Source organism: Camelus dromedarius, chromosome 10 (assembly GCF_036321535.1).
Source record: "Camelus dromedarius isolate mCamDro1 chromosome 10, mCamDro1.pat, whole genome shotgun sequence".
NCBI classification, from domain to species: Eukaryota; Metazoa; Chordata; class Mammalia; order Artiodactyla; family Camelidae; genus Camelus; species Camelus dromedarius.
In genome coordinates this window covers 31,094,631-31,119,743 of record NC_087445.1, presented here as the reverse complement: position 1 = coordinate 31,119,743, position 25,113 = coordinate 31,094,631, and the positions used below count along the sequence as shown (strand labels likewise).

General features: G+C 38.2%; 2 protein-coding genes across 6 annotated transcripts in view; both read right to left on the bottom strand.

Annotated features, from left to right (window-relative positions):
* LOC105106751 (prorelaxin) lies at positions 1–6,496 on the bottom strand. 2 transcript variants are annotated; one of them, XM_031449557.2, is made up of 2 exons: positions 5,956–6,496; positions 1–682 (listed from the first exon to the last, which is right to left on the bottom strand). In XM_031449557.2, exons 1-2 carry the CDS (start codon positions 6,215–6,217, stop codon positions 345–347), a joined length of 600 nt encoding a protein of 199 aa, XP_031305417.1. In that variant the 5' UTR covers positions 6,218–6,496; the 3' UTR covers positions 1–344. The 2 variants fall into 2 exon arrangements, with proteins under 2 accessions (XP_031305417.1, XP_031305418.1); XM_031449558.2 differs by lacking the exon at positions 5,956–6,496 and adding an exon at positions 5,648–5,859.
* Positions 6,497–13,130: 6,634 nt separating this feature from the next.
* Positions 13,131–25,113, bottom strand: part of LOC105100415 (plasminogen receptor (KT)) — a 53,539-nt gene continuing 41,556 nt past the window's right edge. For all 4 annotated transcript variants that reach the window (XM_031449760.2, XM_064490237.1, XM_064490236.1 and 1 more), the window contains exons 4-6: positions 17,520–17,650; positions 16,829–16,938; positions 13,131–13,528 (exon numbers count right to left, since the gene is read on the bottom strand). In XM_031449760.2, coding sequence (XP_031305620.1) covers positions 13,407–13,528; positions 16,829–16,938; positions 17,520–17,650 — 363 coding nt within the window. In that variant the 3' untranslated portion in view covers positions 13,131–13,406. The remainder of the gene's footprint in view (positions 13,529–16,828; positions 16,939–17,519; positions 17,651–25,113) is intronic.

Genomic DNA, 25,113 nt, shown 5'->3' with positions numbered 1-25,113 from the left:
TGATGGTTTACTAAGCTACCTATTTTTAAAATTTTCTTTGAGTTACTGTGTGTGGCGAAAGTGATTAAGATTTTATTGTAATTTTAAGCCAGCAGCATTAAAAAAAAATAGTAGTAACATAATGGTGTCATGAATTTAAAAAGACAAAAATACCATCTAGCATAAAAAATTTATTAGCAGAAAGTACAGTAATATAAGCGACATATTTTTACACATCAGATGGGAAATCTAAGCACTAAACATGATTTCTCATATTCTGATAATCAGTGGGGTGACAGAGGCATCAGTGAATGTGCCATTGAGAAAAATGTGAGCATTAGATGGAATACGCAGCTGGCTTCAGCTCAGCATGCTGTAGCCATTTCTTTTCTGCTACAACCTTTTTGACAACATCTCTCACCCAGTGTCATTTGTAACTGTCTCTTTTTTCGGGAATGTTTATCTAAGCCTAAGTTTTTTAATTCTGAAAGACTCTCGTCTTCTTCCTCATTTTGTCTGTCAAAAATGATTTTCTTAAATTCTTCGAAATTAAGATTTGAATCCTTTAAAGCAGGTTGTTGTGGCTCTGCCGATGGCTGCCTCTCAGACAGTGTGGCCGTCAGCTCCTGTGGCAAATTAGGGGTGAATTCCAACATCGTAGTTAAGGTTTCTGCATCTTTGGTGATGGAGGATGGCATGATTTCTAAGTTTAAAAAGAAGGGGAGGAGAAAAAACACTCATGTTAAGAAACATCAGGAAAACTCTAAAATTTTGAATAGACATAAAGGAAAGCATTGCTTCAATACAATTAAACAGTAAAATGGAATCAGCAAGTGCCCCAGTACCTAAAAAACTTAATTTATTATAGTTGGGCAGTACTAAACTGAAGTACTAGAACATTACCAAGGTTCTGTTTTACTCCACTCGGACCCTCTGTCTTCTCTCCTTATGTCCCCTTAATGCATTCATCATAGCACTTTTCCCTCCCTGACACTTTTGAAGTCATCTTGACCATCCAAAACACACATGAATTTTTCTTAGCTGAGTAATCTTCTACCATGACGAAGCAAGTTCTGAGTTATGATAGTCACCCTTGAAAAACATATTAATTATTTTCAACTATCACATGGTCCATGGTGCCAAGTTACTGCTTCAGGATACAGTTAAAAAGGCAGAATTTTCAACTGCTCTGATATAGTTGGCAGGAGATACCAGTCTCTGATTCCCCTATGCATCTGTCTAACAATTTTTCTTCTCCAGAGTACTTACTACAAATTAATAGTATTTTACATTAAATAGAAAAATGGGTTAGGGGGAGGGTATAGCTCAAGTGGTAGAGCACATGCTTAGCATACAAAAGGTCCTGGGTTCAATCCCCAGTACCGCCTCTAAAAATAAATAAGTAAACTTAACTGCCTCCCCCCACCAATAAAAATAAATAAATAAAATATATATAAATAGAGAAATGGGTTAGAAGAACACTAACCAACAAATCACTGACTGAGAGAGATTATTATCTGTTGTGGCGTGCGTCTCCTGACTAATGTACTGTGTATGGTTTTTGTTCCAGTGTTGTAGATCAGGAACTATGCAAGTTCTGTGTGTTCTTTCAGAAGGGAATCTATTCTTAAGCAGCATCCCAGGATGGGCAAACAATGAAGGTTGGAAGGCTGGGAACCTTCAGGGACCAGCTGACATCTTCCTTATTTATACCCATTCAGTTCAGTTGAACATTCACTGACTCTTTTCGTGTCTCCAGCACTACCAAATAGGAGATATAAATAAATAGTAAACGTTTCCTGCACTTAAAAAGCTCTCCTAACCTTACCTATCCTTATTACATCATTTTTGAGAGTTATAGCACCAGAAACACAGATGATGTTTAAATTATAGTGTAACCTGGATCAGTTCTTGCTGTTCTTCATCGACAGCAAAACTGTCCTTTCCAACTTATTAATAAGGCATTTCTCCTGAAATAGTGAAAACAATGAGGTTAAGAGATCTAAATGTAAGCATGGAAGGAGGATTCCTGGGTAACCAACATGCCCCCTCACCCAGGCAGTAATGGTCTGGGACCGGTCCATTTTCTGTGAGTTCTGTAGCAAGAATCTCAGTTACTCTCCTTTCAGTCAACAACAAGCTTCAACGGTTGGAGTTTTCAGTAGAAAGAAAACAATACTCTAGCATTTAGTTTTTCCTTCTAATGCTGTCTCTCATTCAAGTTCTAAACTGGTATGACAGATGAGAATTTATACTACTTTTTGGTAGTCAGAAGTTTTTGCATTTTCCCCGGGTAAGACATCCCAAGTTCAATTCAATCTCCTGATAAAAAACTCTCCTGGCTCTAACTTAAACTGTCTCTAGCTGGGGCCTTATTGAATGCAGAGAAAACCTGATAGTAACTCTCCATAGTCTTAAAGCCAGTTAGTTAATGAATCAAGCAAACCATCTGTAGTGTCTGCCTCATTTATTAATACGTTATGTTTTTTGGCACTTCTTTTTTTTACAACTGAAAAACTTTTATTCTGAAATATTTTTAAAGTTACACAAAAATTCACAAAAATATGTCAGAGATCTCAGGTATCTTTTTTTTTTTTAATTTTGTTAAGAACATTTAACATGAGATCTACTCTTTTAACAGAATTTTAAGTGTTCAATATAGCATAATTTTCTGTAGGTACAATGTTATACATCAGATTTCTAGAACTAATTCAGTTTGCATAATTAAAGTTTTGCACATGTTACTTAGCAACTCCCCATTTTTCCCTCCTCCTAGTCCCTGATAATCACCATTTATTCTTTGCTCCTATGAGTTTGACTATTTTAGATACTTGGAAGTGGAATCAAGCAATATTTGTCGTTCTGTGACAGGCTTTTTCATTCAGTATAATGTATTCCAGGTTCATCCATGTTGTTGCATATTTTAGGATTTCCTCCTTTTTTTAGGCCAGTTGTATACATGCACTGCTTTTCTTTTTTCTTCATTCATCTGTGGATGGATATTTAAGTTGTTTCCACCCCTTGGCTATTATGAATGTTGCTACAATGAATATGGGAGTAGTAATGTCTGTTCAAGATCCTGATTTCAATTGTTATTGGATAAATACCCAGAATTGGGATTGCTGGATTTTTTTTTTTTTTTTTTTTTTTTTTTTTTTTTTTTGAGAAACCGCCACACTGTTTTCCATAGTGGCTGCACAGATTTGCTTTCTCAAAAGTATAGTACACGTGGGTTTCCGTTTCTCCACATCCTCAACCACACTTGTCTTTTGTTTATTGGTTATAGCCATCCTGATAGGTTAAAGTGATATCTCACTGGTGTATTGATTTACAGTTCCCTGATGATTAGTGATATGGAGCATTTTTTCTTGTATCTGTTGGCCATTTGTATGTCTTCCTTGGAGAAATGTCTGTTGAAGTCTTCAGCCGATTTTTAAATCAGGTTATTAAGTTTTATTGCTGTTGAGTTGTGGGCATTCCTGATATATTTTGGAAATTAATCCTCTAGCAGATATATACTTTGCAAATATTTTCTCCCATTCTATAGATTGTCTTTTCACTATTGATTATTTCCTTTGCTATGTAGAAATTTTTGACTGGTATAGCCCCACTTGTCTGATTTTGCTTTTGCCTGTGTTGCCCTCTTTTATTAAAATTATTCTCTTTAATTTGTTTTGAAACATTTTTCAGCCCACAACAATTTTAGCTTTTGGAGTCTAAAAGATAGTATTCTCATTGACCTGAATTCATACAAATGCCTGTTAATCATTGTATTTTAGACTCAAATCTCACTAGCATAGACTTCTTCTAATTAAAATATCTATCTTGTTTTAAAAGGGGGTGCAGTAAGTGTTATAATTATGCACACATTGTGGGGAAAATGGTGAGCTAACAATTTAATAATGTAAAAACAAAGGGAAACTAACAATAGAGGTTTTAAATCTCATGAATCACAAATTATTGACACGTACTTCCAAAATAATTCTTGACTAATAATTTAAACATTTCTGTTGATCCTCACTTGTAGGCAGTATTCTGTTAGATTATTTCCAGGTAAATTATGTACTGAGCAGCGATACAGACAGTGTATTTTTATTGAGCTATAGTCAGTTACAGTGCGTCCTTAAAAATATTTTAAAATCACAAGCTCTTCTACAGAAATACAAATTTGGCTAAATGCCTGTATAGGTATAAATGTACTCAGAAAACCATTTTTAAGCAACAATCTGGAGACAATCCAAATGTCCATTAAGAATGGTTAAATATATATGGTAGATTTATGATATGGGATACTAGGAAGAAATTTTAAATTATGTTTTTGGAGAATAACAATGTGAGAAAGTGCTCACTGTATGATGTTAAATGAAAATGCAGGAGATCTACACATGTATCTCCATATGTTAACATTGCTTTCCAGTTCCTCTTTTAATACAGATATTTTTATTTTCTCATTAAATTCTCATTTTTTCAAAGTCTTTAATATCTATCTTTGCATTTTTCTCATTGTCTTATGTATACTTCTCAGCGTTTCATATGAGCACGTTATTTCTTCAGAAGGAGTGAATTAATGAATTCAATGAGTGCAATGCAATGTGGTGTTCCCTACACTGAATCACTAAATTCCTAAACTCTGCAGTACTCATCTATTAATACGATACAAAAATTATATAAGCACTTGCATTAAGTAAATCAATCTCTGACCAATGATGTCAAAATGTAAGTAATTTTATAATCGTGCTTTAAATCCCATAAAAGGGAAGTAATATCCTTAATGTTCACAATAATTTTCCAAGTGTCACCTATATACAGGATATACATATAGCCTGTAAAATACAGTTCTGGTTTATCATAAATTGCATATGTGTTACAAAATATGAAACACTTATTCATAATTGAGCTTGCCTTCTCTGAATTTAATATGAGCTCCTACACTCATGACACTAGCCTATGCCTCCAGTGAAAGTTCCCCTGCTATTTAAACTTAACTTCCAATATCTTTATAAATGGTTTATAAGTAACAAAGTGGGTTTAAAACAAAATTCCAGCTTTAAGCTGTACTCAGTTCTCAGTTCTTGCTCTTGCTTTTAAGGAAAATCCATTGCACCTTCCAAATGCTAGAAGCATCAATCAGATTTTCAGCTGTGTTTGTCAGAAGGGCAAACTTTCCCTTGACTCTTGGTCCCCTTTAGTTTTCCTTACAGGCTATCGGGCCCTTTTCTTTCTCTTCAGTCCCTTTTCTTACAAATGAACTTCAAGAACCAGTTCAAATAAGTCAGAAGCTAGGCTCTCCCCTTTGGTGAGGCTTACAAATAAAAATAAAATTAAAGGGGAAGTTTTCGATGTCATCGGTCACAGCCGGGTTTGTATGTTTGTTTGTTTGTTTGTTTGTTTGTTTGTTTGTTTTTAAATCGAAGGGGAGAGTCATTAAATCTAAGTCTCTTCGTGTTTACCACTTCAGGAGCCAATTAGAGGTCTGTGCCCTGTGCTCTTTGGTGTGCAAATACACTGGATAACCAGCTCACACCTCACTGTTTGCCCCCTGTCGTCCGAAGTCGAGATGCCCAGTCCAGTTGCCCCAGCTGCCAACAAGCCTGCCGTCATGCCCTGGGATCTTGTCTCTAGGATCCCTCCGAGTAGGCCCCACCTCCTGCGGTCTTTGGACACTTACCTGGTCTGTGTTCCCCCTTCTCCCTACACCGTCAGCCTGACTGCCAAGAGGTGAAGGGCAACAAGTGCCTCTCAGGTGAGACCATTTTCTGTTCTCGGGGCTTTCCCTCCCTCCCTCTGGTGCAATCCTTGGTGAGATCCTCACTGAAAAAGCAAGATACGAGGGAAAAGCCCAAACTTGGAGGCCCCGGCTTTAGAGTTAAGGGCTGAGCGCGGCAGCCAATGAAGTCTCGAGGTAGGGCGGGCTACCGTTCCGATTGGTCGGCAGACCGACAGCAACCAGTGGGAACCCGGGGTGGGAGCTCTCACCTGCTGGCGGTCCAGATCTCAGCCGAGGCTTCTTGTCCTGGCTCAGAGCGGGTCTCAGAGCGGGTTTTGGAGCCGGTCTCGGAGCCGGTCTCGGAGCCGGCCTCCCCCAGGAGACAGAGCCACAGATTTCGATCCAGAGGCGGACTAATTCGCGGCCGCATGCCTTAACGAAGTCGTTTGAACGCTCGCCTGAGGTCTCCTTAGGAAGTTGGCTCAGTAGCAGCCAGACACCTAGCAGGTGGGACAAGAGCAGGCGCGGCATCCTGGACCTGATCTGTGTTGCTGTGGGTGTTTCAGTCTTTCTGTAGATACTGCAGCTGCTGTTGCCTACCGGCCTCCGTATGTGTGCAAATCCCACACCTTCGGTTGCTTTCCCTGCCTGGCTCCTCCAAGTTTTTATAGCCCTCTGGCTACTACTTAGACCTTGAGTTAAGGGTCCAAGCTCCACCCCTTTCCCAACCTACCTCCTTGGAATTCCGCACTCCCCACCCTCTTCCCAGCACTAGTGCACCCCTCCCAACTTTCATCTGTTTGCTCATGGTTAGATTATTGGCCCATTTACAGTTGTGTTTTTCTTTCTTTTCTTATTCTGAAACAACTTTTTTTAACTTACGTAAACTTAAGTCAATATTTGAAGTTTTTATTAAAAAACTAAGCATGGCCATTACACTGAATTATCGCAACAGAAGTAAAATTGAAATCACCCATCTTCTTACAACCCAACATGAACATCTGCTGCATAACTTTGTAATCTAAATATAATTATAGTTAGATGAATTACTATTGTGTCTGGTGTATCAATGCATAAAAATATAGTGAATGAATGGATATATTGCTGACAAGAGAGGGAGAACTGATGATTTTTCTTCATCAAATCCTGGTAACACCTTGAAATTCTCAGTGCTTCACGTTAAGCTTGTATACTATCTCAGTTTACACTGCACTTTCTCCACTGACTTTCTTTCGACTCCTGTGAGAAATAGTTTGACTGAAACTCTTTACTTGAGTACTGTAATTTGAGATTGTATTCCGTACCCTTAGAGACTGAAGAAAACACACACAGAAATACAGAAACCAATCAAAAAACAACAAAAAAGGCAAGCAAGCCTGCAAGCAATGAGTCTCACAATTCCAGAAAGAATATTTTGGTAACAGGTTACACCGCAAAAACTATGTTCCTTTTTAAAAAATTGTTCTCTGCTTGCTGTATTTTGTAGGAGATCTTTTAACACCTTCTAATTTAACTTTAAAAAATCCAACACAGTTTGAGGTGATATGTTCACTACACCTTTCTAGATGGATGAAAACTTAACTTGTAAGTGCAAATAGATTCATGTTTCAGTAATTTGTGTGCTGTGTTCCTAATGTACTCAGGTTACCTCAGCTCCACAATGTAAATTAGAGACTTGGAGGAAGTTAGGGTAACTTTGAATTAAAATAAAAAGTCAACAATCACTTAGTTATAAATACAGTTGTAGAATAGAATAATTCTAATTTCTAGGTTGGTCAAATGCTAAGCATTGCATAATTCTTGAGAAAAGAAAAAAAGCCTGACCAAAGCTGTGGGATTGTCACAGGTAGTGATTTTAGACTGGTTTCCCCTATGACAAGCAGTTTGGGACAGACCTGGAAACTTAGGTTTGATGGTATTTTTGTGAATTGACAGTCATTTCAAAAAATCTCTTTGCAAAGCTATCCTGCAAAGTAATTTCTCATTTAAAATGTAAATTTCCAGGGGGATAAGTTTTTACTTTACTTAGGTGGTCCTGAAGCATCCTCACAGCTGTCCAATGAAGCAACCATCCTCCCATTTTACAGAGAGAGGAAGCAAGTTGAGAGTAGTCAAGTAACTTGTGTGACTTTGTTTGGCACATGTGCCAGATGTGGGCTTGCCCTACTGTTACATGTAACAGGGAAATGCAGGATTCATGGACACAACTAGGAGGTGTTTAATATACTTAAAAAAACCTTAAAAACCAAGGAAACTCTTTTAAAGAGAAAAACCAAATGAACGCCCTGCACACATCAGGTAGGTGTTGGACATGAGATTCTTAGTCACGTCCCCTGGATTCCAAAGCCCGCTTTCTTTGGTTCCACTGAATTCCTTGGATCCAACTCCAGGTGCAATTAGTCTGCATGGTGAAAGTTAATAGGTAAACATCAGAGTCTTTAAAACAGTCACTGGAGGGATAAAGCAGTAAGCAAACCTACGGTACTAGTAAGTGAAAGTGCCTCAGCCTCTTCCTAGACCCTTCCCCCTTGTCTATCTCAACTCTGTCTACTTCAGCTCAATCTTTAGTAGTAGAAATGATTTTTCTAAAGTCTCCTTCGGGCAGCAGTGTCCATGTAACACAGTTCTGGTCAATAGGACATAAGCACACATGTGGAAGTTTCTGGCAAAGCCTCTGCTTTTGTAATCCAGGCACTAAGACTTCTGCCTCCTTTTCCTACCTGAAACTCAAAGACTGAGACCCAGAGGTGCAGCATCCTTCTTGGAAGAAGAATGTGTGGAAAGTAGGAGGTAGAGAGCTGACAGGAAAACTGTTGAGGAGACTGCTGGCATCATTCAGATGCTTAAAAACAGGGCTGGATATTTACTCCACGGGCTTCTTTGAAGCCACTGTTGTAGCATTTTCTGTTATCTACAGAGAACACAATCCTAAGTGATACATATATATGTGTGAAATAAATTTTTATATGAGAAATAAATTAAGCTTACATTTATCAGTTTCTCATGAGAGTTTTAGGTATGCTTTAGTAGCTCTTGAATTACATATTTTAAAGATTGAAAAGTAATTATTTCAGAGCTTATACTTGATGGGTGACCACAGATTATCTTTGTACCACTCAAAAACTGGTCATATAATAAGAAGCAGTGAATTCAGCCTCTGGGGCGAGGAGCCTTCTCTGCCTCCCGGGATTTTGTGGAGGAGAGGGTGAGGGGCATGGGCGGGGGCGGGGGCAGGGTCTGTGGAGCTGCTTTTTTGTGTTGGGGGGCTGCATTTTGTCCTTACCAGGCTGTATGTTTCCTGGTCACTTCCCTTGTTTTTCTGGGTTAGAACGTCCACTACGTACATCTTTGTCCTGAATGACAGACAGCCTCTGAAGTTCCAGTCCCTTTTTGAATTCTCTTGTTCATAGCCTTCTATCTGTAGCACCCTCCAGCCTCTACTACATTCAGTTGGTGTTGGCTAGCGGTTCTTGTAAAAATGACTCTGATCTTCTATATTCCACCGCTAATCGTTTTTTTGACAAGCTTTATGTCGTATAGTAAATTCCGATTTTCTCTGATCTGTCAGTAGCAGACAACCCCACTCCATCCCCATGATAATCAGTGCTGCATTGGATCTATTTTGGTTTGTACATTTCTCTTATTTATTTGAGATTTGGGGAAGAAGGAGAGGTGAATCTTTGTATTATTTCAAGCATCCTGGTCAAAAACCAGTGCTGACTCTATTTTTCATAGAGATAGAGTGTACGTGCTTCACTTCAGGTTGTCATGTTGCTTTACCAAGAAGACTGAAACGAAAAAATGAAAGAACTTGGGATCTTCAGAAAGTCCTCTTGTCAACAAACCTTTCGAAATCTCTTGGTTAAGAGATTAGAAAAGAGAAAGAACTTCATTATTTTCTTTTTCCTTCTATCTACTCAATAATATATGTGCTAAGGGAATATTCAGAAAGGATCATGCCACCAGATGGAAACTCCCTGTGAATAGGAGTCTTAGTTCTGTTCATTGATGATACATGCTTATCATGTAGTAGACACTCAATAAGAGGTCCCCCGATATACTAGTTTTATTGATCACCATAAATGTTAATATACGGAGTCTAAAATTAAGGCCCAACATTAGATATTACATGCTGCTTTAACGTCTGGTGAAACTGGGAGGTGGGCTTAAATGGCTTAACCACAAGTTCTCCTCCCCACTCTGCTCCCACAGTTAAAGTGCCCTAGCCATACAACCGCCCTCATCAAGAGCACCAGGCACAGTTCCTGCTTATCTCTGAGTAGTGGCTTTCATTTCTTTGCCAGCCCGTGGAAGTATTCCGAGCAAGTCACGTTCTCTCACGGTAACCAGGGGTTACCTCACTCTCCTGATGCTACAAGGCCTGCCTCACACAGCCCTTGGTTGTTCACTCCGTTCTGAGTGCAGCTCCCATGTAGCCTTGTGTGGCATGCAGTGTCCTCCTATCCTGGGCTGTGAACATGTGACTGATAGACTGCTGCCAGTCTCATCTCTCCAGTGTCAGTGTTGAATATTGCATATGGGCATGCCATAACCAGCTGGTTGAATAGGAGGCAATAAAAGAATTCGCATCAAAAAGAAGATGGACTACTCATGACCGAGGACGTCTGGTTGGCTTTAATGAGCTGCTCTTGGCTAATTAATTGGTTCCATGAAATGGCAAAGGCCACCTGAGACAGAACGACCAATTCCTCTAGGCTTATGCTTTGGGCATAATTTATGTCTTTGCCAGTTTTGCCAACTCTTCCCACCCTAAAATACTCTCATTCCCAAGACAAGAATTGTCATCAATTTACTATACCACAGCTTTACATGTTGTTGGGTTTGGCCTGTATTTAGCAGGTGGCTTCTGAGGCTCCCACTTGTGAAGGTGGGAACAACTAACCTGAACTGATTGGCTCTTGAGTCCCAATTACCAAGGATCCAGCTAGAACATTCCATTCACTTCATCTAGCCTGGTAATCATCACTGGCAGATTGGGGGCAGTCATGAAGATGATGTTTGTGATTGTGCACCCCTGGGACAGGTGCAGGGATGACCCTCTGTAAGGTTTGTGAGAAGGTGGGAGACCACCATCCTGGAGGGAATTAGGCATGGCACCCTGGTTGCTTAAGAAGAATTGTTGCTCAGGCAGAGGTAGTGCCTGTCTCTGGTGCTACTGCTTCCCTTGCTCTGTGACCTACACTCTTTTGACTCCCAGGTGTATCAGGGTGCAAAGTCATGGAGGTCTTTGGCCAGGTGCTGATGGGAAAGAAAAAGGGAGGGAGAATTTGGTACCAGCTGCTCCCAAGATACCAGAGGAGGTAACTCAACAGTTTTTCTATTGCAAAATCCCTCTCCAATATACTTCAGCTTTGCTTGGTGTTGTTGATTATATTTTAATATGGTTGAATTGCAAAGCCATCAGTTAGTCACTCTGCTTTGATTTTTACCTCACCACACAATTGGGAAGCAAACGAAAGTGTGAGTGTATGTGTGTTTATCAGAGGCTCTTTTAAGTAACAATTAAAATGAACTCAGGGTCAGTGCAGGCTAAGAAGCCAAGAAAAATGAATGGCCTGGTGGCTCAGAGAGGCCTCGCTATATTGCAGAATAACAGAAATCCCTGAAAGTTATTTATCCAGTCAACCCTTGCAGGGACTCAAACCCACCTTTTTTGAGCCCTGGCTAGACTATGTCAGGAATATTTGAACAGCGTGATTTAATTTTAAGGGGAACGAAACACTATGCAATTCCAGATTCTGACGTGGTCTACAAACCAGTGCCAGATCTTAGGCATCTGTTAGCCTACCAGTATGCCTCCCAATCACTTCTTTCCCAAGTCCTCCAGAGGTCCCAGATAATCCATATGGATTAAATGAAGGAAATCACCTTCTCCTTACTCTACAAACTCAAACTGGTTCCCAGTCCTGCTATTTGTCCTTTTCATTTTTCTGAATCCAAAGTCACAGCCTTAGTATGGGTCCTGGTCCGTACTAAGGTGGACCGTTGCAGTTCCTCATTGATTGGGCTATGGGATCTTTCCTCTCTAGTTGACTACTCCCAATAAAATCCCAGTGCAGAGTTTTTCATGCTCATCACCCTTAGGATCGAGTGAACACTTCCTGGTGTTACACCCAAGGACCTTTCTTTGAGCTGTGCCTCCAGGCTCATTTCTTAACAGGTACCCCCTCTGCGGGACCTCTTGCTCCAGGCAAACCAAACAACCATCACCAGATCCCTGGACTTGGCACGCATGGAGCTGCCTTTAATCAGTCTTCTACCCAGGATGCCCTTCCTCTTTACCTCCTTTTCTTCATGGACAAGTTCAATGCATCCTTCAAGACCTGGCCCAAGTTCTCTATAACTATAATTGTATCAAAACTGTATGTTGTTTTGCTTGAGGGTAATGGAGATTGTATTCATGCTTGTTTTCCCCCTTTAAATTTCATCTCCTATATGGCTATGCCAAATCTCAGAGCCTGTCCCCTGGCTCTTCCCTGTGCCTAGAGATACTTTCCCTGTCCCCATACCTGCTCTTCACAGGACTGCCTGATTTATCATTGAAATCTCAACTCAAATGTCACCTTTGTAGAGAGGCAGAAACTACTGTCCCAGATCTAAAGTAGCCTCCCCCTAAGTTTTTCTGTCATCTTGTTCCATTTCTGCTGAAGTATTTGTCACCATCAGAAACGAAGTTGTTTATCTTTGTGTTTATTTGTTCTGTCCCCAGTTCTCTCATGCCTCACTAGAATATACCTCCCTTCCTGGAATATAATAACCTTATCTGCTCATTCACGCATGTAGCCCTAATGTCTGCAAAAGTTCGTGACACATGGTAAGTAATAATAAAAATCCTTGGGATTAGTATATAATATGTAGAGTTTGTAATCATAGGAATGGACATAAATAGAATTATTTTATGCATATAAGTTTCTTGGTGAGGGAAAATAAAATGTTGGGCATCCTAAGCAACCTTCCCCTTCTTCCCACCTGTCTAGCAACTGTGTTCTGTGTCATTCTTTGGATGTTTTCACGTTTTGTCTTTCACAACTGTCTTTGCGTGTCAAGAATGCACTAAGACCTAAGTTTTTCAAGACCTTTTAGAGCATAAACAGTGGAGCCAAAGCATTTACATTCACGTTCCTGTCCTGTCCATGTATGACCTTGGGGAAGTAATTCCATCTCTCTGTACCTCAGTTTCCACATCTACAAAATGATGCCTGCCTCATAGGATTTTTGGGAACATTACAGAATATGTGCCAACAATCAGACAGTGTCTGGCCACAGTAAGTTCAGTATACACGTTAATCATTAATTTTAGTTGTTTTCTGTCATGTGGAGACAGGACAGAATTCACAAATCCAAATAGAAGGGGTATCTATGGGAGCCTAATGTGATGGGGAAAGTGTGAGTGACAGAGAAGTGATGAGTAGCAGGACTTTTGTTCCATGAATTGAAAACAATTGAGTTTATTCAGTTTACATTTAGATATTTGTAATACACACACATATAAAGGAAATCTGAAAGATTAGAGTTCCTCCTTGATTTTGTGTTGAATGTTATAAATTTTATTTTAAAATAGTTTAACAGAACTCATCTTGCATTTTATTATTTTAAAATAAAATCCATTATATCAAAGTCTCAAGCATGTAAAAAATTGTAAAGGCCATGATTGAAGTCAACAATTGTGTGTTTTGAGATTTGGTGGGTGAACATAATTTCATTTGTCTATGAAGAATTTGCTCTGTTCCCTTCTTGCTTTTTCAAGGCTTTCAAAAGTGATCATTCCTTTTGGCAGCTGCAGCTTACTCTTTTCTGTTTCCAGTATGTTCTCGGCTTCACCTTAAATAAAGTAGAGAAATGTGCAAGGTGACAAAGGGGCCGTCGTCGGCATTGTGAGAAGGCCTACTTGTTGTGTTCCAGGGACACACTGTAACAGTGTGTGGAGGCATGCCCCCAGATCTCACAGTTAAATAGTTCACCCATTGTCCCCAGAAGGCACTTCCCAAAGGAAACGCAATCATGAATTCTGAAATTTCCTAGAGAGAGAAATCAGATGCCAGAGACTTTATTTAACAGAAGACAGCATTCTAAAATGTAGGAGAGAAAAAATACCAAGTAAAGAATTAGTTGTCTTAGGAGGGGTTTAGGGTGGCGAAATCACATATAATTCTTCGTCTTGCCTCTTAATATAAGTGACATGAGAGAAAATAAAGTTTACTAAAAAGTCTAATTTTTCAGAAAAGCTAATCTTTGACTCAAAACCATTTGTAAATACCCAAACTAATATTAAATATGCTTTAGTCTGTATCCACATACATAGACACACACATACATATACCCATTTTTATAAACATGTCCTCTTTCAAATAAGAGCTAGTAATTTCTCGGGCCCGGTGATATTTGCCAGCTTTTATTGTGGACGACAAATGAGCAAGATTTTGAAAAACTGTAATATATGTTGTCGCCATTCCATAAACTCTCCTTGGGGTTGAAGGCAATTGTTTTCTTTAAGCCCTCCTCTTTTAGCACACAATTTAATTTATATTCCAGACCCAACAGGAGAGACTATAATTGGCAAGTTATGACAGCATTACAACCATCTGCAAACAGCTTTTCTTCCCGTCAGTCTTAAATAGTAATTAAAAGTCACTATAAAATTATATGTAATTAGGCAGGCTATTAATGACAGACTAGATGTTTCCATGTCAGTGTGACTACCATACGACAGATTCTTAGTATGTATTTTCAGAATGGCTGATAATAAATTCAGTCACATAGGAAGTGTATATCTCAGAGTCATCACTAGTTAAGAGGGCTAAATATTATAGCCTGAAGTTTTTAGTATGATAAGTTTCCTGGTGGATTCTAAAGTTGTTTTTTTAAACAGGAAGTTCTCACAACATGCCTTGGAAGTGTAAAATTTTATATTCAGTAGACTCTGATGGACCTTTAATGAAATTACCTTGCAAATATACAATCACAATGTTCTTATAAAACACACTTGTTCTCCATTAGTAATATGGTCAAGTGAGTGCTGTGTAATAGAGTTGAAATTTCTTAAAGCTACATATTAATTTTTATGAGGCACTGGGAATTCTAATGTCCTTATAAACAGTGAGACATAGTTGATCTCAGATTAATGAATTCTTAAGCAGATGAGTAAGATGAAACTGAGCAGGTTATTGAAATGAGTTTTAACAGTAGTAAATCAGTTATGTACAGTTAGTGTCCCACTTAAAATGAGATTGTACTCCAAAACTTAATTTATAGATCCATGTTTTAGAACTCAGAATACGTTTTCCCGTAGTAATAATGCTATAAATCAACTTCCAGACCATCAACAAAAAACTGTTTAGCCCATATTATAGCTGAACCAATGGTTTACCAATATGGCACTTAAAGGACATTGTAATATTGTTTCTATGTGGAAAATGTCCTTCCATTTTCAAGTGAAAACTTTTAAGAACATATAATTCCTGTATCTCCCTAGACCTGGGAATGAGACGTTCTGCTCCCTACTCCCAGTACCTGCAGAGGAGTCTGCACCTTCTCCTTTTGCATTCCAAACCCCACAGGTCCCCACAGGGCCTCAGGGATAGTGATGGGCTTGTAGCCCAGGAGAGTACAGGATGGTAGAAACGAAGGCTTGGGAAAGTACTGTTTCCACTATGCTCTGGGTTGAAGGCTGGAGGAGTAGGGAAATAGGGATCCTCATGAGAGGTGTAGTGTGGTGGGAATTTGGATATCCTAGACTAATGTAAAACTCTATCTTCCTGAGATTGGAATGGCTCCTGTGGCTGGAGCGATATTTTCTAGAGCTGTAAGATCCAGAGTTCTGTGAGAGGAGCACAGTACTGATGAAAACTTACCCACCAGCTTTCCAAAAACCAAGAATGTATATAAGTTTATTATAAATTTTAATTATAGGAAGTGTATGTAGCACACAATTTGTGAATAATAAAATGTAGAATGTAATTTATCATTAATTTTATATAGCAAATTGATTCTCATAGAATGTTTTTATTGATTGTTGCGGAACTCTTGTATCCATAGCTAACCTATAGTTGCAGTTGATTAGAAAGTGTAATTTCAACGTCAATGATGGCTGGTGTGTTCAGTTATGGTAATGAGTAGGACAAAAGTGAAACAATGACATAAGTTGGAACTTTACTTGTTTGAGAATGATGTGAAGTTTGCTGCACCACATAACAGCTTTTAAATGTTAGGACAATATTTTCTGAATGTTTATGCTATTCACAATGTAAATGGTTATGGACACGACACACTTTTAAGCCTAATCTGCATTAACATTTTTCTTCATCACTTTCTTAAATCTAGACCACAGGTTGGCAAACTTCCTTAAAGGGCCAGACAGCAAATATTTTATTCTTGTAGGTTCTTACATTGCTGTTGCAATGATTTGGCTCAGCCATGGATGTGGGAAAGCAGGCACAGATAGTTCATAAATGAATGGACTAGTCCATGTTCCAATAAAACTTTATTTTCATAATAAGTGGCCAGCCTGCAGTGCATAGTTTTCAACCCCTAGTGTAGACAGTCAACAGAATAATAAGTGAAGCGGTGATTTGGCATTTGCGGATTCTCATGTTGTGAATACTCTCATCATGACCAACTTCAAGCTGACTTACCAATGGGATGTCACTGAAGTCAGAGTTGTGTTTGTATTTTATTGTGTCTGTATATTGTATCTGTAATATTACCATATAGAGAAAGTAGATATACATAACAAGAGAACAGACATATATATAACTTAAGTGTATAGATAATAGTAAAATAATTAGAAACTGTTAAGTTCGAGTATTTATTATCATTACTTTTAATATAATGTAATAGTATTTTTAAAATTAATTTAATTTTAAATTTATATGATTTTATTTTTGATAATGACTATATTTAACAATATGCTTACAAAATTCCTGAAAATTTGACAGTTGGTTCTTGTGAGCTGGTATGAGCTGCCTCCAGCACACCACTGTGTGAGAGGAAGTAGACATATTGGTCATTGGAAGCTCAGGGAGAGTCTTGTCAGAATCTTCATAAGTCAAGGGGTCATAAGGAGTGGATCCTTGAATCAGAAAATGAATCAGAAATAGAGACTCTGGTTTACCAAAGACTTACCTTTCATTCTTTGTAGAAGGGTTCCATAGCCCAAGTCAAACTGGTAGATAAGGACAAAGCCTAATGGAACAATAGGGACGATGAAGGCTGGCTTCTTCCTTTTTATTGCTCTGATTCAAGAACAAAAAGAATGAATATCAAGGAATACCATGTAAATACAATCTCTACACTTGATGAAAAAAAAGTTTACCTGCCTTTGGAAGAATATCCTCCATTTCAGAATTTACTTAATCCATTTAAGTCTTGTATGGAAATAGGATTTCCTAACTCATAACCCCTCAGCAGATTGTGCAGTTCTCAGATAGTGTCTATGCTTTGTTCATCTTTGTTTGATGTTGAGTCTCAGATTACTCATTTTAAAAGTGGTTAAATGTTGATCTCTGCCCTTTAGGGGTTGTGGAGGACAATCTGTAGAGATCTCTTTCTATCGTGGTGTTAAATAAGTCCTCTCTCTAACTTATAGAATGGAGGAAAGGACAGAAGAAATCTAAGAAACTGAAGGCAGAATTAACTATTACTACCCTGGTTCTACAGAGTTACTGCCAAGGACTAAGCTTTAAGGGTTACTTTGTTTACATACATATGTTCTTTGGATCAAAGTCCTATCTTGGCCAACTTAATAATAAGATAATGGCAAAGACAAAAACAAGTAAATGATTTAAGAAAGTTTTAAAGTAAACAGCAAACATACCCAGCTGTTAAAGAGATTGCTGCAATGCCAAAAAATGTTCCAAAATATTTGAGGAATTCCCGTGACCAAGCAATCTGCATCGCCATCTGTCTTTCTCTCATTTCATTCTGCATCATTAGCTGCCTTTCCAGCTGAGAACAAAACAAAGGACAGTGTAATTACTCATCTTTTGAATCCCAGTACAGTTAGTAACCGTCTTTTCCAGTAGATTTTCATTCTTCAGTGGCTTTGAATCTTTTTTTTTCTTTTCACCCTCAAGGGACTCTTCACTGAAGTCCTTCTGGAATATATACAGAATAGATGTGATATTCTTCTTCTGCATCCTGAGGTCTTGAATGCATCTAGTCTGGAGCCTTTATTCAAGCCTAAAATATATGTTCCGCTTACCATATGACATGTGAGAAAAGATCTATGTGCCTTTAAATACAAATACATTTTATTGGCCTTCATTACCATTTGCATTAAAATTATTTTGCTTTCCAAATCCATCCAACTCCAAACTGAAGCTCATTTGAAATATCAGGTCCATATCACATTGTGCTATGATGGTATTTTGAGACATCAATAGACATTTTGCTTTGCCATATTTTTCTTGTTGCCTCAAGTCCTTCACCAGTTTAGTCACTGCCTTTCACTGCCTTAGAATAGAAAGCAAATACAGTCCAGATCATAGTGTAATCGGGAAGCAGGTTCTTGTCTCATCTCAGAAAGAATTCAGAAACAAGACCTGGAGGTCAAGAAAGCAAAGCAAGGATTTATTAAGTGATAGATGGTATGCTCTCAAGGGGAGAGCGGGAAAACCCAGGTGGATAGGTGCCCCGAATTTCTTTGGCAAGCTGGTTATATGGGTGTAAAAATGAATGGGCAGAATATTCATTGGTGGGGAGGGTCTTGGGGTTGTCTTTCCTGATCTTCATCCCAGCTCCACCTTCCTGAGGGTAGGAAGGATTTTTTTTTTTTTAATGTCCTTATTTAGTCTTGATCAGGAAGTTGGATGAGGGCATAATGAGCAAAAGGTTACATTCAGATGAGGGTATGATGATGAAGGGTTACGTTCTGATGGTGGAGATTCCTGTCTTGTCCGGCTTTTCTTTGTTTGTCTCCAGGACACTTGTCAACCCAAAATGTATGGTTTCTTATCAATCGAGGGGTTGATCTGCCCAGAGACCTCATTGCTCACAAGATGTATGGTTTCCTGCCATTTGGCCTGTGTCCCCCTTTCTCTGCTCATATCTATCTACCTACCTGCTCTAATAATTCGAGAGTAAATTTCTGAATGGATTTTCAGAAAATGCGTAGGAGAAGCAACAGTCTCAAAGCCCACACTCACTATTTTGAAAGAGTTACATTCTTGAGAGAGAAAAGTTGTTTTCTTTTTAAATTCTCAAATCTGGGCACTGTGTATCATTAGCAAAACCTAGAAGGTAGCAAGCATATAAAGCACAGGTGGGGAGGGCTGACTAATAATGTTTTGCCTGCCTGCCTTTTCTCTACTGTGGGAAGAGACTGGAAGAGGAGAAAGGTCTCTTGGCCCCTTGGAGGTTGAAGCTCCAGAGGATGTGATGGACTTTGAGTTTGAGAATCCCCAGACAGAGAGCACTTGCAGTCCTGCCTTCTGTCGAGAATTCTGGGAAGGGGCATCTAAAATAGAGAAGAAATGGCTGCAGGGAAGATCTAGGCCTATAGAAGGACTAAGAGAAGCCATCTCAGTACCCCTCAGCTGCTGAGGGGTGTGGAGGTAGTCTGCGAGGTTCTCGTGTCAACCTGGGGAGGGGCACAGAAAGTAGCTGATAATTGAAAGCAAGTGACTTACTAGGGAGTCACCAAAGCCTAGGACCCAGGGATGCCATAACAGACACTTGGGTAAAGACTATAAGCCAAGGCCTGGGCAGGAAATGTGGCTGGATCTCAAGGGAGCCGCAGCTCCCCTGAGTGCAAAGGTGATGACCTAGACGATGGTCAGATACCTGCAGAGCAAATCACCTGGCACAGCTCAGGGTGATAAAATAAACAACTGCAGAAAAGCCCCCTCCAATCAGATGTGGCTTCCCCAATGCCAGTGCCACCTGAAATCACCTGGACCCAAATCTGTATTGGTTCTAGGAAAAACTGGACAGAGAAGGGGACGGAACCAAGCTGAATTCAAGCCTTTATCTACTAAGAAATCAGCTTTAAACTAGAGGAAATTGAGTCACTTTGATTTGTCAAAATTAAATTTGCCCTCACCAATGGAAACTGAAGCTCAATTTGAGTTAGAGAGCAAAAAAAAAAAAAAAAAAAAAGTGTTTTTGCATACATGATTATTGAGCATGTGAAATTCTCCCTTGCCACATAACTTATTCAGAATGTTTACATGATAGTTCATAATATCCCCCAAGTTAAATAGATGCAGCAATAAATCATTTATGTCATTATTAAAAGACAGCTAGATTGAATCAAGGCACATATGAGGCCAAGATTGAAACCTTGGCTGCATATTGTGAGCATCTAGGAGCTTTTCGAAGTCTCAATGCCCATGTCCACACCCCAGCCCAATTAAACCAGGATCTGAAGGTAGGACCATCGTCAGTACTTTTTAAAGTTTTCCAAGTAATTACGATGTGCAGCCAGGATACAGAACCAGTGCCGGAGATGAAAGAACTCAGGAGCAATGGTTTTTGTCACCAAAGATCAAGCTGAAATATCAATCTGAAAACTGATCCTCTGGGCTCTCTCAAAATATTGTGGACAGGGGTCTTTTTAAGAGTGGTGGAACTAATCTGATGGTGCTGTCATGGTGGATACATGACACTCTGGATTTGTGAAAACCCATAAAACTGTATACCACAAAGAGTGAACCTTAGTGTATACAAACTTTACAAACCAGCCAGAAGGTCAGAGGATCCAGAGGATGGAATGTGGACTGTGATGACAGCCTAATTGTATTATAAATGTATGCTATAACATCACTAAAGTGGGTGAAAGATAAGGAATTGACCTAACTTTGAAAAATGGTGTTTTGACTGGAAATTGTGACGCTAAAGACAAAAGGAACTGTACATAAACACTATACTCTAGATGTTGAAGGTATTTCTCTCAGAATACATGTTAACAATTCTGAAATTGCTTTATATGATACTGGAGATGAACAAATTGATGGGAGATGGGTGGGAGCAGGGTTTCTAACTATAATAGAGGAATATTACACACACACACACACACACACACACACACACACACACACATGAAACACAGGGAAATGACTAGAATGAACCATGTAGTATTGGATTAGTCAGTGATATCAGTATGAATTCATGTGTAGCTTAATGTAGATACAGATGAATAAAGTAAAAATTATAGGTATGCATGATACGTGGGTTAGTGTAAGTACACGTATTTCCTTGCTCTGTCCACTAGTGGACAGAGTGGCGACAACACCCTTGTAGCAATGAGCACACCCAGCATCCACAGTTTGGTTTCTAAGACTACTCTCCAATAAGAGGAAGCAGGGCTGCTTGGAGAAATGGCTGACCAAGACTGGGACAGAAAATACACAAAATGAGCCTAGAGCATCTTGTAGTGCTGGACAGCAAGGAAATGCTCAAAACTATATATATGGACTATGTCAACGAGACATAGGAGCCAACCTAAAGGAGTACCCAATGGACAAAGTTGGAACAATTTGAGTACAAAAACATATAACATAATATTGGATTACAGTGCAAAGTATAAAATGAATATCGATGAGTCCATACTATTATGAATGGAAGAGAAAAATATCCTGTACAGAAGAATTCCAAATCATCTCTATAAATATTTCCCAGCCTCACTTCGATGAGATAGAGCTTAATTCCCACCCCTTTGATGGTGGGTTTCACTTAGTTAGTTGCTTCTAAGAAGGAGTACAGTATGAAAATGCAGGAGGAGGAAGGGGAAAGTAACTTTACAGTGGAGAAACCTGGCAAACACTGTCTAAGTGAGCAAGGTTAACATCATTGCTGATAAGACACGCTGATAGCATGTATCCTTGACGTAATTTGGTGAGAAGGGCACTTCATTTCTGTGGTCTTCCACTCCCAAACCCATAACCTCGATGTAACCACGAGACAGACTGAAACTGAGGGCTGTTTTACAAAATACCTGACCAGTACTCCTCAAAGCTGTCAAGGTCATCAAAAACAAGGAAAGCCTGAAAAACTGTCACAGGCCAGAGGAGGCTAATGAGACAAGAAGACTAAATGTCATGTGGCATCTGGATGGGATTCTTGGACAGAAAAAGGACATTAGAGGAAATCTAATGAAGTTTGGATGTACCAACGTTAGTTTCTTAGTTGTGACAAATGTACCATGGTAATGTAAGATGTTAATTGTAGAGTATACTAAGTTAGGTGCTTAGGAACTCTGTACTACTTTTCTCTAAATCTAAAACTTTAAAAAATTTGTTTAGTTTTAAAAATGGTTATGAAGAAATCTTATATTATAGGTCCCTACTGCCTACTGATAAGAATAGAGGCAGTCATCTCCATATATCACAGGTAAATTGTGAAAATCAAGATTGTGTATCTCCAAGAAACTCTAAGCCTAGAGTTTAAAAAACAAAATATACACAGACCCTCTCCATAAGCAAGAAATCTTGAGGAAAGACATCATTGAGCTGTAATGTTAGTTAACAATTAAAACTATTAATTACCCCATTTTTATAAAATTGTGTTTAAAGTCAAAGGTCCAGATCCAAATACATTATATATTTGAAATTAATTAAAAAATTTTATCACCAAAGTTTTTCCTTAGCCTTAAAGGGATAATTATATTAATGCAATTATTAATTTAACAATAATAGGCATTATTTAACTAAATGTACATTCATTTTTCACCCTTCTTCCTCAAATATTGACACTAGTAACAAAAATAAAACATAACATATATAGTAAGTTTCTATAACAGTCTTTAATGAAAACCATAAATATAAATTTCTGTATCCTATTTTAAAAGAATTGGAGACCTTTTTATAATAAGAATTTTTCTATCTCTGTTACTTTTGATATTGTTTTCCCTTTATATGACAATTTGAAATGAAAATATTCCTGGTTATACTTCAGAGTGTCATGATTTTATAGGCATAGCATATGCTGGTTTAACAATTACAGAACCACAATTATTGTATAGAGAATGTAATAAAAGGGAGCAGCCTTATTAAAAATTAATTATTATTCATAGTAGGAGAAACCATTCTGACCACCTTCATAAAACTGTTACATCTGCTCTTATGTATTTTAATTCTTCAAATTTTTTGTTTAAAAATATTAAGGATAGTTACAAAATTACTGATCTGAGTAATTTGTCAATCTTTTGAGTTTCAGAAGGGGCAACGAAAGATCACAGAGCATTCAATACAAGTTTCCCCACAATACAGTATTCATATGATTAAATTTCATGTGGAGACACGTAAAACATTTTCACAGCATAAAGAAGTCAATGACATTGTCCTATAAATTATCTTCACTGCAGTTTTAAGTTTTTTATTAATTGGAGCCTTTCATATTTTTGAGAAATAATTAGGCCAACCTTGAGAAAAAAATCTCGTTTACTTCTGTTCTTAGTTTCCAATTGCCTTTTTAATTAATGCAAAATATATTCACATGTAATAGAAAAGTTATTTGCTTAATTGAACGATGCAAAAAAGTTATTCCACATGTCTTGTCACAAAAGAGGTTTTGTTTTTATCAGAAATGAGAATATTTTATGTTTGTCTATGCCTTTTTTAAATTAACATAGGGGTTATTGGTACCTTTTAAAGTAAAAGCAAAATCAGAATTTCAAGTAAACAAAACCATTAAAATAAAGCAACCATAATGAAAGGTGTTACAAATGATATTTAACTTAAACTTGATCTGTGCATATTTTGAATGCTCAATATCCAGGAAGTAGTTTGGGAAGAATCTGGAAGGGGAAATGAGTAATAAATTGAAGCATTTTTTAAAAGACTATTTTTTTTATCAATGACTTATGAAAATAATTGAGTATAATCAAAATAAAAGTATTATTCAGAAAGCCTAAAAGCCTTGGGTACAACATCTTCTTACATACCTTCCATTAAAGATTACAACACAACTAAATCTATCCTTACTCTCAGATGTTTGTAAATAATAAGGTCAACCTAAGTAAAATGTAAGAATTTCAGTTTTGCAAAAACCCTTTGTATTATTTTATGGATTCCAAAATATATGGACTTTACCCAAGAAGATCAGAAGATGCTGACAAGATGAGCAGACACTGGGATAAAATAAAAGGTCAATTTAAAATTCTTTAAAGACATAGCTCCTAATCATGTCTGATATATTATAAATACTATTAACTGAAGTTGAAGACAATTCTAGGACTTAAATGAAAAACAATAAGGGTATTTTCTTTTATCCTGGATTTCCTCATTTTTAAGAGGACATATTTCTTAGTTTGACTATTAATATTCCACGATGTCATTCTTAATCATGCGTAAAGCTAAACCCTCTATTCTACAACACTTACAACAAAGAATCTTGACACCAAAATGTGCTTCAAAAATAAAATCAGAAAATCCTTAAGAAATTGCAAGATGCTTGCTTCTACTTTATTATGGCAGCTGATACACTAATAGTAATAAAATAATAACGTGGCTCACAAGGTGCTAAGCCCTGTACTTCAGTTACATAGACTTTCTTACAAAATTTTATGAGGCTGGTCTATGAGTTGAAGACAACGGAATCCATTCCAACTGGTAGTTTAAATAGAATAGGAATTATTGCAAGATATTTGATGGTCGAAGAATTTCTGAGGGAGCCATGAAAGTTAGTTTGCATTCTGCACTATTAGGAACAACACAGCCAAGAGAAATGCTTAGCCAAAACATGGGACTCTTCTGGGGAAACCCCACTTCTATTGCCTCCTGTCACAGATGCTCAGGACCAAATATTGAAATGCCACCTCCACGTTCCCCAGATACCAGTCATCTCCATTACAGTGATTACAAGAAGATCCAATGTCTTATAGAAGCTTTACACTGCCCATGTCCACCTCCCAAGTTTCCTTCAGGCCTGTCTACTTGAGAGGATCAGGGTCATATGTGAACCCCAACTGCATGGGAGTCTGAGAAATTTGCCTTTGGCTTTCCAGCCTCAGTTGTATGGACAGGAATACTATGAAGGCCTTGAAATGGAATGGAAGTTGAGCAGAGAAGGCGCTGGTTCAGTTTACAGTTGAGGAAACTATGGATCAAAATTCGAGTGATTTTCCTGTGGCCTCCTCCAGAGTCCAACCTTGCAGTCAGCTATAAGTACACTGGCAATAATCAAGTTAATGTGAAAAATAGGGGTAAAGTGGACAGGATATGTGATTATTATTGGAAAAGCCTTTGGCTTTCTATTATAATTAATTCAAGAATTTTAGAAAGACACTGCATAAAGAGCTCTAAACTTACCTGGAATACAGACTGACCTGAATTTGTCAAATTGTCCTTGAAAGAGCCTCCTTACACGCTGTTTCTAATTTCTCACCAGCATTTCATGCCCTTATCCCTGTAGGGATTTCAGTGATCACTACTCTCTGAATGTGAGCCTCCCAAGGCCCCTGTGACCTCTCC